At 45.2% G+C, this 15,239-nt stretch overlaps 1 protein-coding gene across 1 annotated transcript in view; it reads left to right on the top strand.

Moving 5' to 3' along the window:
* The first annotated feature begins 14,919 nt into the window (after positions 1-14,919).
* The window catches only part of snd1 (staphylococcal nuclease and tudor domain containing 1), a 293,087-nt gene continuing 292,767 nt past the window's right edge, over positions 14,920-15,239 (top strand). The window contains exon 1 of the mRNA XM_056276098.1: positions 14,920-15,129. Within this exon, the coding sequence (XP_056132073.1) occupies positions 15,055-15,129 (75 nt within the window). The 5' untranslated portion in view covers positions 14,920-15,054. The remainder of the gene's footprint in view (positions 15,130-15,239) is intronic.

Below are 15,239 nucleotides of genomic sequence, written 5' to 3'. Positions count from 1 at the left end.
CTCCGCCGGGCCCCTCCACCACCCCACCCTCGGCGTTGCGGATAATAAAACGTCTGGAATAGGCCAACTCAGCAAAATGACAACTTCTCCACCCTAGGAACGACTCTTTGCACAGCACGAGCCGATGAAAAATAAGAGTCCTCTTCACTTCATCAGCTGCAGGGAAGGCAGGGAGACCAGGTCGAGTCCAAACACCCCCTGAGGAAAGACAATGGAGGGAATTACGCCGTCTGCGCAAATTTATAGTAGGTCTGCACACCTTTAGGATGACGTAGTGGCGTCCTGATAACTGAAAAGTCAACAGTGGATTCAAACACCGGACGTGTCTTTGAAAGCCGCGTGGCGCTCTCTTTGCTGTGGCCTCAGTGGTGTGCATGCGCGCACACCCCCGCCCCCCCCGCTCTTTACTCATATTGCAGCCCAAGGTGGGTTGCAGCCGGGTCGGGGATGTTTCCGGGTCGGGGTCGGGATCCTCTTACTGCGCAAAGGCTGCGCCACTTTGGGTCGAAGCACGCAAATTGTCTGTGGCGCAACTACAAACCGGTGGAGAAGAGTTGGAAAACAACGTCCTGATTATTATTTTATCCCCCTGCTCATGTTATGGACAGGGTGGGGGTGGGGGGGGACGCACACGTCGCCGTTAACAACTTTGAACTTTCTTTAGGGGGAGGGGGGAGAGACCCGAGCATCTTCTCCCCGGCTAAGTGGTCCAGATTAAAACGATCGAGTCTCATTTCATAAAGCAAACATTTGGAAATCTGTTGGAATAACGACTGCCATATGGTAAAGTGCTTTTGATCATAAATCCATCACGCATGTATTTCCTTTCGAGCATGAACAAATAGACTCGCGTACGAGGAAAAGAAAAAAAAAGAGGCGAGGACCAGTTGGGGGACCTCGTCTATACGGAATATATAGAGGCAACCCCCCCCCCCCACACACACACACACACAGATGTTGCTTGGGCAGCCAGCACATACAATGCGTTGTAAACGTTTCAAAGGAAATATTTGACGAGCAAATATTAGCCCATGCGAAGCCCGCGCGAGGCTCGTCTTTTGCCGTGTTTAATGACTAATTGAATATCATTAGTTCGGTCCACACAGATCGAAGTGCCGGCGAAATAAAGACGTGGATTTTAAAATGCCATATGGTCTAAATTATACATTAACCACGAGTGCGTGGACGATAACACTCTGTGTACAGTCAGCTGGCCTGCATAAGGGCACAGCCATTTTTGGACACCATCGTCTCCTTGCCAACCGAGACAAATAGACGAGGAAAGTAGGCCGAGTCCATTTATGTATCACTTGCGAGTTGATGTGGTTGTTGTTTCGTGGTGCTATATTGAACGTGCTGCTTGTTTTTTGGGTGGGGGTGGGGCGGTGCAGAAACCACCCAATATTCCCCTGTGCGTAATTCCCCCGCGCCGGGCTCGCCACAGGGGAGGGCGACCGTTTGGGCGTCCTCGCGTGTTTCAGCAGACGCGTTGAAAGTGGACATTTCCCGCCAGCTTTTTGGTCTGGTGGGTGTAAATCGCAGATCCGAGCTCGCCGGCGTCCTGCGCCGCGGGGAAACGTCGCCGTTCCGCCCGCGTAAAAAGGCGGCGCGCCGCCGAGGCGCGCCGAGCCGAGCCGCGCCGCGCGGTGCGCAACAGGAGCCCTACGCTCCGGCGCCTCCGCTCGACCCCCCCCCCCCCGCGCTTTGCCCCGACACGGACGACTTTGATGGAAATGTGAAGTTTTAAGACCCAGCGAGACTCTAAATGTGGTGAAAGAAGAGCAAAATGGAGGTAATGTTCTTTCCGTCGCCGCTGCGTTTCGTCAGCCCTTTCGGCCGCGGTTGGGCACCTTCGGCACCATGCGGAGCAGCTCCGGAGAGAACGTCCCCGGGTTTGAAGGGGGATATCGTGTCACGCTGAGGTATCGCGACGTACTCTGTTGATCTTCTTAGACCAAGGCTCCCTGCCTTCATCAGCTGTACTGCAGGAAATCTAACAGGGTGTGAAAGGACATCCGGCGCACTCGCTCCAAATCCCAACTCGGTTACCGGATGACCGCGCAGACGCAGCTTAACGCGCACGTCTGGCCTTCCTGTCCTCCAGCCTCCGATTCTGACGCACTGGTGTAGCTAAGCAACTGTATTTGACAATGCACGGCACAGTATTGGCAGAGATCAATATGTTGGCCCTGGAGCACTATTGGGAGGGGTGGGGGAGGGGTGCGTAACTTGACCGAAATTGCGTTTCTGCTAAAGGCCAAGACCTGAATGAGTTCACATCAGTTCACAAAATCACGAACTAGTTTTTAAGCTTATACATAAATAAGTTTTAAATAAATAAGCTTATAAATAAGTTTTATTTATCAAATGGACAACAATACAACGACGGCAGACGGTTCTGGCAATGAAGTGCTCGAGCATCAAATTAGCATTTTCATAACTGATTATGATACCAGGGGCGGCACGGTGGCGCAGTGGTTAGCGCGGTCGCATCACAGCAAGAAGGTCCTGGGTTCGAGCCCCGGTGTAGTCCAACGTTGGTGGGTCGTCCCGCGTCGCTCTCTGTGTGGAGTTTGTAGGTTCTCCTCGTGTCTGCGTGGGTGTGCTCCGGCTTCCTCCCACAGTCCAAAGACATGTAGGTCAGGTGAATGGGCCGTACTAAATCGTCCCTAGGTGTGTGTGAGTGTGAGATGGATGGATCCAGGATGTCTGCCGCCCAGCGCCTGCTGGGATAGGCTCCATGCAGCGACCCTGAGAGCAGGAGTTTGGATAACGGATGGATGGATGAATGGAATATGATACCCATAGGGCTTACAGGGCAATCATTTGATGAAATTGGGATATGGTATTACACAACTTTGTTGTCTAATTCATTCTGAATGAATTATAACGAGAATCTTTGGCCTAAAATTTCTCAGGAAATGAGGTGTGATATATTTGAGGGGTATTGTACTGTAGCGAATCCAGCGAGCAGTCTGGGAACCGTCGCCACAGCCGGGACGCGAACCCGCATCTCCCACTCCGCAAGCAACAACGTTAACCAGTCGACTAAAGGGTCCGACCCGTTAGTCTAGGACCAACGTGTCTACGTGTCCGTGCACGTTACGCTAATAACGATGGATTACATTTATACAGCACTATAGACACCAAAAGCGCTTCACAGTGAAGGGGGGCGCGCTTCCGGGAGAGGGTGACGACTGTAAACTACTAATAAGACACGTTAGCCCCTAGCTAACGGGTCTGACCCTTTAGCCGAGCGGTTAGAGATGTCGTCTTGTGGTGCAGTACACCCCGTATCGAATCCCGTACCGGGCAAGAAAATAAGGTAACTCACCTCAACCATCACCAGTCCACATGGGTGATGCACGGCAGCCATTTTGCACCAGAATGTTCACCACACATCAGATTGAGGTGGAGAGGGGGGAATCCTTGAGCCAATAACATGGGGGGGGGTGTTAGGTGGCCAGATGGAGAGAGCCAGGTAGGGGATTTTTGCCAGGACACCGGGGGACCCCCTACTCTTTACGGTAAGTGCCATGGGATCTTTAGCGACAACAGGTGACAGCACAGTGTCCCGGTCAGTGCACTGGAGCGTTGGGATTTTTCTTGTGGTTTTTGTTGTTGTTTGTTTAATACCCAGGACCAGAGGGAAGACTGCCCCCTACTGACCCACCAACGCCACTTCCAACAGCGACTCGGTTTTCCCCAGGAGGTCTCGCAGTCAAGTACCAGTCGGCGCCCCGAAATCATTTTAAATTGAAGTCTATGTGAAGCCCGACAAAAAAAAAAGGTAACGTGTGAGAATGTCTTCGTAACGTAACAGCCTGTCAAAATAAATGAAATAAAGAAAAAGAAAAAGAAAAATCCAGCTCTCTAAACTAACTCAGTGTGTGTGTGTGTGTGTGTTCGCGCGCGCGCGCATGTGTGGGCGGGTCTGATGGTCAGCGCGGAGTCACGTGAAACAAGTAAACGCGGGAAGATACGAGCAGAGGGGAAATGGCGGAGCGCGACGGAAAAAACCCCAGCTCAATCTTTTTGGATTTTTCCGAAAGAGGCGGAAGGGTAAGAATTTAGCCTATGTGGTAACTGTTCAATAATGGCTGAAATTGCCTGTTGATTTATGACGTGAAATGGATGCGGCTCCTACGATCATAAGAAAGAGAAATTCTCGTCGTTATGATTGTAGGCGCCGTTTAGCTAGCGGGCCGTACTCGCCCGATCCCGCAGCATACTTTCGTTGTCCTTCGGCAGGAGAGTTCTCTCGTAAATAAATCAGATTTCCATAAAACGAACTAAAACGGTAACGACTCATTCATTTTACTATTGGCACAAACAAAAGTTAACCATCATATTCAGGGGTTAAAGTGGGATTTGGTAAGTGGGGGATCTCTGTATTAGAGAGGTGGCAAAAGTGCGGGAGTGATAGGTAGATAGCTAACGTTAGGCTAGCTGACCACTGGTCCAGTAGTCCCGACGTTAGCATTGTCAGCTAATAATAGCTACCGGTAGCTAACGTTTGCTAGCTAGTTAGTTATTTGAATGAAAATATTGCATGGCCAGAGCTAAGGTTGGACAAACATAATTAGCTAGCTACCGGTAACGTTACCGGACGCTACCGATAGTTAGCTTGCCTAGCAGCATTCAAACAACTAGCCAGCAACGTCAGCAACTAGCTAGCGACGTTACCGGGTGGAAGATAGCTAGTTAGTGTAAACTACTAATAAGACACGTTAGTCCCTAGCTAACGGGTCTGACCCTTTAGCCGAGCGGTTAGTGATGTCGCCTTGTGGTGCAGTACACCCCATATCGAATCCCGCCCCGGGCAAGAAAATAACCACGTTCGTTAACGTTAGTTGCTTGAATGAAAACCACAGCAGAGCAAGACAAAACTATTGGAAATACTATTGGAAATACACTGAAGATACTCACTCTTTATGCCCCCCAATCCAGGATAATAGTGCAGGTAGCAGGTTGACGCTCTCTCGAGTCTTGTCTGCCTGGTGCGGTGAACTGACCCTGACCCGTGAGTGTGAAGCCAGTCTTTTTTGATGTCAAGTCTGGTGAAGCCAGACAGCAGGCAGGTGCGGGTCACGTGAGGACGCGATATCGTTCAAACTTTTAGAAAAAGTAAAGTAGTATAAAAATAGAAGAACGACTTTATTTGCGATTTATTTTGTAATGCTTGTGAATTGGCTGCATCATGTTTTTTGTTTTAAATTTTACTGTGACAAAAAGGTTGAAATTACTCCTGTCTACAGAGTGCCGGATCTCAGCTCCGGTTGACTTGGGGGAGGAGGGGAAGTGCCGGTGTCGGGATCCGGGTAGCTCCGGCCCACTTTAATCACTGATCATATTGATTTGAATCTAAATGAACTTCAAGTAAATAGTTAACTTTACGCCATGGTGTTATCGTTTAGATACTACTGTAACCGGTTATTTTCTTGCCCGGTGCGGGATTCGATACGGGTGTATTGCACCACAAGGCGACGTCACTAACCGCTCGACTAAAGGGTCAGACTCATTAGCTAGGGACTAACGTGTCTTATTAGTAGTTTACACTACTACAGTTAGATCGTGTAATGTCATTAGAATGCAATCTGATCCAATTATGAATCCAGTTTTGAGTTTCATTTAAGTTGATTTCGTGGTTTTGCAGAGGGTAGCAAAGACGAGCTCCAGACTGAAGAGCCAGCAGCAGCAGCCGGGTCAGAATCAGCCTTAGAAACTGGTAACAACAATTTGGTGTTGCTTTGTGTGTTTGTGTGAGAAAGAGTCAAAGAGTGACGCAATTTTGATGAGCTAAAATGCTAATGCTACTCATGCCTGTACACTGGAATGAATTTTGTCAATTGCAAATGTCAGTATAGACAGGTCAATGTCACGGTGTACCTTTTAAATCCATCCATCTATCCATTATCCGAACCGCTTATCCTGCTCTCATGGTCACGGGGATGCTGGAGCCTATCCCAGCAGTCATTGGGCGGCAGGCGGGGAGACACCCTGGACAGGCAAATAGGCCATCACACAGCCCCCCCCCCCACACACATGCATATCTAGGGGCAGTTTAGTATGGCCGATTCACAGAGATTCACCTGACCTACATGTCTTTGGACCGTGGGAGGAAACTGGAGCACCCGGAGGAAGTTACACTGAAATAACAAATGTTTTCATTTTGGCTTATTTTATCATGTCACACACCATTTTGACTTCCTGAAAAATATATAAAAAATATAACTGTTTTGTGGCTACTTTGTTGTAATGTGTGTCACAAGGTACATGAAAATTCCTACTGGAGTAGGAGTAAACAACAGTTTTTCAGGTACACATTTTAATTTTTAAATGATTAAGACATGTACTTTGAATGTAAATAAGGTGTCAGAGTGAATAAAAAAGCATCAAAATAGAGCTTGTTTATAAAAAAAAATTATGGGGAGGATCCCCCTGGACCCCCCTGCAGAAGTCCAGGCTAAGCCCCAAATGTCCTCAAATCCTGGAAACGCCCCTGCCCAAGCCCATACCTGCTTAGCTTCTGTCATGCAGCAGAACCAGGCAGGATACATGTCGGTATGGTTGCCGGGGACAAGGCAAGTGGATATGAGGAAGTAGATCAAAACAAATGAGTGGAAATGTACAAAGGTCATTTGGGCGTTTGAAATGTAATTGATCATAAAGTTGTGCAATAACTTTACCCCAACTATGATTTATTTCCCTGCATGAAGCAAGTCGTGTGTACCTGTCAAACTGGATACCTGATTTGTAAGTGACTGTAACGCTTTAATGAGAATGATCTAAAAACATTCTTTGTTAAATGTCACTCATAGCTTGTCGGCCTCTTTCGAATTTGTGAAACGTCATTGGCGTGTCTCTCTATCTCCAGCATCTGATTCGGTCTGAATTAAAGCAAAAGAAAACAAAAGAACCCACAAGGGTAGACATCCCCACGTTTCAGCAGGAGATCCCACTTACTAAATGAGAGCACAACTGAATTTCCAATAATCTGATATCCAAAAATGGTTTAATTTGCATCAGAGAACATGCACTACCATGTCTTATGAAGAGAAACGAGGGAGAAGACTTTGGCTTGCCCCAGAATCTGTGATCTCAGAGACATACACCAAACAGTGTACACCAGAGAGATGTACACTGTGATGACAATGAATGAGACAAGATGAGGAGGCTGTGAGAGTTTCCTTTTTTCCCAGGCATGACGGCACATTTTTGGGTTCAAAATATATTCCACTAAGAATAAACCCGAGTTGGATTTAAATAGTCAGTCAAACACTTGATAGATCGACTAGGTCTGATCCCAACTCACTACCTGTGAGCAGCAGGTTCAGGCCGTCACGTCACAGTTTGAAGTCAGTTATTAGGGGAGAAATCTGCATTTTGACAAAGAACGAAACAACAAAAATATCTAATTTCCTCGCATCGATGAATGGTTCACTTACCCAGACTGCAAATGCAATGCTGTGGAGTTGCAAACGGATATATATATATATATGTAAAGGTAGATGTAGGAAAAAAACTTTAACTTTACTACATAGCAGTACAAGCTTGTTTTGTGCATTTTTTCCTACATCTATCTTAATAGTCCTCATTTGTTGAGCACTTTTATCAACATCATTGACAGTTTCCGAAAAAAGAAACCCTCGAAATACACACACACACACACACACACACACACACACACACACACACACACACACACACACACACACACACACACACAATGGCCCAGTGGTTAGCACTGTTGCGTCACAGCAAGAAGGTCCTCGGTTCGAACCCCAGGCTGTCCCAGGTCCTTTCTGTGGAATTTGCATGTCCCGTGTCTGTGGGTTTCCTTCAGGTGCTCCGGTTTCCTCCCACCATCAAAAGACATGCGTGTTCAGGAATTAGGAACACTTTATTTGATTGGGGTTGATACTCCTGTCTGTGCCCCTGAGCAAGGCAATGGAAAGAAGAACTGGAGTTGGTCCCCGGGTGCTGCAGCTGCCCACTGCTCTTATACAATAGGATGGGTTAAATGCAGAATACAAATTTATTGTAACTGAACAACTGTACAATGACAAAATAAAGTGGCTTTCATACATATATATATATATATATATATATATATATATATAACTTTGTTAAAAGAAACACTCAACAGTAGGGAAAGTGCTCAAATAAGCGGCAAAATAATCCAGTGAGTCAAGTAAATTCTTTATGAGACAGTAAAGGCCATTTTCATGCTGATGATTGCTTATGGCATGAAACAGGCCTGTAGTGTCTCATAAAGAATTTACTTGACTAACTGAATTCTATTTATATATATATATATATATATATATATATATATATATATATATATATATATATACACTACCGTTCAAAAGTTTGGGATCACATTGAAATGTCCATATTTTTGAAGGAAAAGCACTGTACTTTTCAATGAAGATAACTTTAAACTAGTCTTAACTTTAAAGAAATACACTCTATACATTGCTAATGTGGTAAATGACTATTCTAGCTGCAAATGTCTGGTTTTTGGTGCAATATCTACATAGGTGTATAGAGGCCCATTTCAAGCAACTATCACTCCAGTGTTCTAATGGTACAATGTGTTTGCTCATTGGCTCAGAAGGCTAATTGATGATTAGAAAACCCTTGTGCAATCATGTTCACACATCTGAAAACAGTTTAGCTCGTTACAGAAGCTACAAAACTGACCTTCCTTTGAGCAGATTGAGTTTCTGGAGCATCACATTTGTGGGGTCAATTAAACGCTCAAAATGGCCAGAAAAAGAGAACTTTCATCTGAAACTCGACAGTCTATTCTTGTTCTTAGAAATGAAGGCTATTCCATGCGAGAAATTGCTAAGAAATTGTAGATTTCCTACACCGATGTGTACTACTCCCTTCAGAGGACAGCACAAACAGGCTCTAAACAGAGTAGAAAAAGAAGTGGGAGGCCGCGTTACACAACTGAGCAAGAAGATAAGTACATTAGAGTCTCTAGTTTGAGAAACAGACGCCTCACAGGTCCCCAACTGGCATCTTCATTAAATAGTACCCGCAAAACACCAGTGTCAACATCTACAGTGAAGAGGCGGCTGCGGGATTCTGGGCTTCAGGGCAGAGTGGCAAAGAAAAAGCCATATCTGAGACTGACCAATAAAAGAAAAAGATTAAGATGGGCAAAAGAACACAGACATTGGACAGAGGAAGACTGGAAAAAAGTGTTGTGGACGGGTGAATCCAAGTTTGAGGTGTTTGGATCACAAAGAAGAACGTTTGTGAGACGCAGAACAAATGAAAAGATGCTGGAAGAATGCCTGACGCCATCTGTTAAGCATGGTGGAGGTAATGTGATGGTCTGGGGTTGCTTTGGTGCTGGTAAGGTGGGAGATTTGTACAGGGTAAAAGGGATTCTGAATAAGGAAGGCTATCACTCCATTTTGCAACGCCATGCCATACCCAGTGGACAGCGCTTGATTGGAGCCAATTTCATCCTACAACAGGACAATGACCCTAAACACACCTCCAAATTGTGCAAGAACTATTTAGAGCAGAAGCAGGCAGCTGGTATTCTATCGGTAATGGAGTGGCCAGCGCAGTCACCAGATCTGAACCCCATTGAGCTGTTGTGGGAGCAGCTTGACCGTATGGTACGCAAGAAGTGCCCATCCAACCAATCCAACTTGTGGGAGCTGCTTCTGGAAGCGTGGGGTGCAATTTCTCCAGATTACCTCAACAAATTAACAGCTAGAATGCCAAAGGTCTGCAATGCTGTAATTGCTGCAAATGGAGGATTCTTTGACGAAAGCAAAGTTTGATGTAAAAAAAATCTTATTTCAAATACAGATCATTATTTCTAACCTTGTCAATGTCTTGACTCTATTTTCTATTCATTTCACAACATATGGTGGTGAATAAGTGTGACTTTTCATGGAAAAAACAAAATTGTTTGGGTGATCCCAAACTTTTGAACGGTAGTGTATATATATATATATATATATATCAACACAGATACAGGAAAAAAAAGTTTAATACATTGCAGTACAAGCCTGTTTCGTGCGTCGCGCACTCATCAGCTGCTAATGTGGTTAAACAAAGAATCACGCTGTTTACGTTGCCCAGTGTCACGCCCCTAATTTCGGGTTGGACAGCAACCAGTCAGATGAGGATACCAATCAGATGCAACCAATCAGATGAGGAACCAATCAGATGAGGACAGCAACCAATCAGAACCGAAATTAGGGGCGTGACGCTGGGTAACGTAAACTGTGATTCTTTGTTTAACCACATTAGCAGCTGATGAGTGCGTGATGCACAAAACAGGCCTGTATGGCAATGTATTAAACTTTTTTTCCCCTTTATCTGTGTTGATATTCTGCTCCTCATTAGTTGAGCACTTATAACACCATTGACGGTTTCGGAAAAAAACGCTAGCTATATATATATATATATATATATATATATATATATATATATATAGCTAGCGTTTATATATATATATATATATATATATATATATATATATATATATATATATATAGTGGGCACGGTGGCGCAGTGGTTAGCGTGGTCACCTCACAGCAAGAAGGTCCTGAGTTCGAGCCCCGAGGTAGTCCAACCTTGGTGGGTCATCCCAGGTGGTCCTCTGCGTGGAGTTTGCATGTTCCCCCCATGTCTGCGTGGATTTCCTCCAGGGGTTCCGGTTTCCTCCCACAGTCCAAAGACATGCAAGTCAGGTGAATTGGCCATACTAAATGGTTGATGCTAGATCCAACGAGGTGTAGGCACAGAAGTAGCTGTGATTGGCTGTTGCGTCGGCCAATAGACAGCGCGGAACCTTGAAGCGCACTGACTTGAAACAAACGATGCACACTGAAACATTTAGCTAGCTAGCTTACAACAGACCTTAACATTGCCAGATCGTACTGTAACCCTAACCCTACCACTGTTGCTATCGCTAGCTAACTAACGTTAACTTAATTCGCCCCAACTATTGCTCTGTCTGTCGGTCTGGCAGTCAGTGCGTTTCGAGGTTCCGTGCTGTCTATTGGCTGACGCAACAACCAATCATGTCTACTTCTGTGCCAACACCCCGTTGGATCTAGCATCAACCATACTAAATTGTCCCTACAAATGAATGGGTGTGTGTGTGTGTGTGGGGGGGCCCTTTGATGGCCTAGCGGCCTGTCCAGGGTGTCTCCCCGCCTGCCGCCCAATGGCTGCTGGAGATAGGCTCCAGCATCCCCGCAACCCTGAGAGCAGGATAAGCGGTTAAGATAATGGATGGATGGATGGATGGATATATATATATATATATACATTGATCAGCCAAAACATAACCACTGAGAGGTAAGTGAATAACATTGATTATCTCATTACAATGGCACCTGTCAAGGGTGGGATATCTTAGGCAACATGTGAACAGTCAGTTCTTGAAGTTTTATGTTGGAAGCGGGAAAAATGGGCAAGCGTCAGGATCTGAGTGACTTTAACAAGGGCCTAATTGTGTTGGCTAGATGACTGGGACAGAGCATCTCCAAAACAGCAGGTCTTGTGGGGTGTAATGGTCAGTACCTACCAAAAGTGGTCCAAGGAAGGAGAACCGGTGAACCGACGACAGGGTCATGCACACCCACGGCTCAAGCTAGCCCATCTGGTCCGATCCCATAGAAGACGTACTGTAACTCAAATTGCTGAAAAAGTTAAGGCTGGCTATGATAGACAGGTGTCAGAACACAGTGCATTGCAGCTTGCTGTGTATGAAGCTGTATAGCCGTAGACCGGTCAGAGTGCCCATGATGACCCCTGTCCACCGCCGAAAGTACCTACAACGGACATGTGAGTGTCAGAACTGGACCATGGAGCAATGGAAGAAGATGGCCTGGTCTGATGAATCATGTTTTCTTTTACGTCATGTGGACAGCCAAGTGCGTGTGTGTCATTTACCTGGGGAAGAGATGGCACCAGGATGCACTACGGGAAGAAGGCAAGCCGGCGGAGGCAGTGTGATGATCTGGGAAACCTTGGGTCCTGGCATTTATGGGAATGTTACTTTGACACGTACCACCTGTAGTGAGCAGGTTTTGATATGTAATGAGCGCGCATGCGCGAGTGTTGAGACTTGAGAGCTTTTGAGTTGAAAGACCAGGAGCTTAAAAGACAGCAGGCTGAAGGATACAACAGACGACATAAAGCACGGGAGACACCACCACTCCAACCAGGTCAGAGAGTTTGGATACGGAATGTTCCACACACAGGAGTCGTCTCTGGATCAGCAGGGACACCACGTTCATACGTGATCCAAACCTCAACAGGCAGTCTCCGAAGAAACCGTTCTCATTTGAGAGTAGTGCCTTCACTGTCTGAAAGCCAGCCAGACTCTGGACGACACACCAGAGTTGGCAGGGCAGTCAAGCCTGTTAAAAGACTGAATTTGTAGTTTAGTGTTGTGAGTATACACGTAGAAGAATAACCTCCATACCACAACAGAGAGGATCAGGTAGTCTACCCTACCTCTCAGGTAGGTTATGTACTTGTCTTGATAGGTTCATATGTCAACAACAAAAAAAAGAAAAGGAAAATGAGATGTGAAATGTGTGTCTAGTAGATATGAGATGTGAAATGTGAAGTTCATTTAACAAGTTTACATATGCTCATGTTTACAGAGATGTTTAAGGTGCCAGCTGTTCCTCTGCCTTGTTGGTAAAATCAGCATTAGGCTTTATTAACATATGATTTAATGTAAAGATCCTGAAAGTATCAGTTTAAAAGGGGGAGAAGTAGTGAGCACGTTTTGATATGTAATGAGCTCGCATGCGCGAGTGTTGAGACTTGCCAAGTTAAAAGGTCAACGTTGTGCTTTGGTCTCCGGTCCATTCATTACTAATATAGGTACTATAAAGTACAAGACACCACCTACCTAAACATTGTTGCAGACCAGGTACACCCCTTCATGGCAACGGTATTCCCTGACGGCAGTGGCTTCAGGTGGTTTTAATGTTCTTGCTCATCAGTGTACAGGCACAGGACAAGATTTTGGTTTCAGAAGCATTGTGGTTACTGTTTCGGTTTCCGTTTTAGTCCGAGTAGTATTGACGAATCATGTTTGATTAGGCGGTGATTTCAACAGGAACATGCTTTGTTTGGTTAGATGTCGGTAACAGTCCGTGTGGGGAGCAGAAGAGGCGGAACGCATTGGCCAAAATGTCGTCTAGACCTAAAACACCTACAAAAAGTATCAGTGTTTGTGTATTGTGTGGAGAAACATTCGACTACTTGTGAAACAATCTAGCCGTAGACATCGTCTCTCAACTCCAACTCCCATCTCGCATCTCATATTGCTAATCCGACTGTAAGCAATGACGGGCACACAGAAGAGGAAGTCTTAATAGGAAATGGAAGCGAGCAGCCAGCAACTACACCGGAAGCCCCCAAAATATTGACTGTTGTCCCCAGAGACTAAATCTGGGTTATGAGATTGACATTGCATGACATGTATGGCATGGATTGTCAGACACATGGGCATTTTCACAGGACACAGGTAGAATGGATTTGAGAGATGGGGGGGAGGGCACTGCTGTCAGGAAGGAAAATGTATTCACATTGAGCCCAAACAAAATCAATTCAATTTAGTATTGGATTTAGGGGGTAAATTGAGAACCAACCTGTTTACATGGGGGGGGGGGGTTGCTTCTTCATCTATTGAGAAGGACGCCTCCCCCATCCACACTGGGAATTGTAAACCACAGCCGTAATTCAAATGATTCCTAAAGAGGAGCGGAGTTATGCAGGTTAAAGGCACACAGTCACAAATTTCATTTAAATCAGAAAAAATTCAAGTTTTGTTAAGATCATCAAGAATTCCACCGTATGTATGAATTCTTAATTGAGTTGTAGACCTATTCTCTGGTGTACATACTTTTATAGACTTTCAAGCTGTTGACCTTTATCTTTCACACACTGGCATTTTCATTCATTCTGATTCTGTTCGCCATGCATTAGAAATTCCTTTTTCAAATTTGCACAAGAGACCAGGGCAAATTCTCTCGGGCATCTCTCATTCTCCCATTCTTCTCACATTAAGACAGCATATTCATACTTTTCCCAAGAGAAAATATAAACATCTATTCTGTTCTATTATATTGTATTTGATCTAATCAGTGGACTACGTTAACAAAGGAGAGGAGTGAGAATGATGTGTTAGTTGAATTATACTTTGTGAATTCGTGCAATATGTCTCCAAGGCCAGCATAGAATCCGCAGGCAGCGAGCGGCATGGCTGCTGTTACTCTCGCTCTCTGTGTGAGAACCTTTATAATGTCACTTTTCAAAAATGTATTTAAACAAATAGCCGTACACAAAGTTTTGATTATTATGAAAAAAAATCAGTTCAGAGATAAACAACTCCAGTGGGAAGATCATTGAAATAAATACATTAAATCAAGTGCATAAACTAACAGATTTCACAGCTTTTTTTTTGGTTTTTGGATGAGGAAATTGTTTTTCTGAATTGTTTAGTTTCGCTATCAAATAGTGAGGTTTAAAGTAGCTTAATTTGGATTTGTGTACTTGGGATTATATTTATGTTATATAGTTCCTTTAGTTTATTGCTATTATTCGTACAGAAGAACAAATAATGTGTTTTTCCAACTACAGAGGAAAAATCGGGGTCGGTGTTGTCAATTCTAAATTTTAACACGTCCTCCCAAAACTTTCTCGCATGGGCACACTTATGAATGGCACCAGCCTCGACTGGGTTAATACTATGCTGACGTGTCGTAGCTCTTGTCCCGGAAGTTGTTATTTCGATTCGCCTACGCGGGTCAAGTGAAAAAAGCAAGAGGGGAGAAAAACTCCGTTCGTTCCCATTCATTTTGCTGTAGGACCCGGAAGTAGCGGTTTTGACGTGTGTGTGCATGGCACAGCGTGTTTCCGGTATAACGTGTGTGCATTAGTGCTCAGCCCTTTTTCCTCTCGGATTCCAGTAGAGCGGTCACTTCTGAGTCCCAGCTCCCCACCTGGTCACCCCCGTTAGCGGCGTATCTAAATTCGGCGGACATGGCATCTGTTTCGGCACAAACTCAGGCGGCTCCCGCTTCGTCTGTACCTCTGCAACGAGGGATTGTCAAAATGGTAGGACTCCTTCACGTGTGTGTGTGTGTGTGTGTGTGTTTGTGTGTGTGTGCGCGACACACCAGTTTATAGCTCGCTAGCTTTTTCAGCTTGATGGCTAATCTGCTCAC

This window comes from Lampris incognitus, chromosome 3 (assembly GCF_029633865.1).
Source record: "Lampris incognitus isolate fLamInc1 chromosome 3, fLamInc1.hap2, whole genome shotgun sequence".
In the NCBI taxonomy this organism is placed as follows: domain Eukaryota; kingdom Metazoa; phylum Chordata; class Actinopteri; order Lampriformes; family Lampridae; genus Lampris; species Lampris incognitus.
Note: the sequence above shows the minus strand (reverse complement) of the source record. Positions and strands in the feature narration are given on the sequence as shown.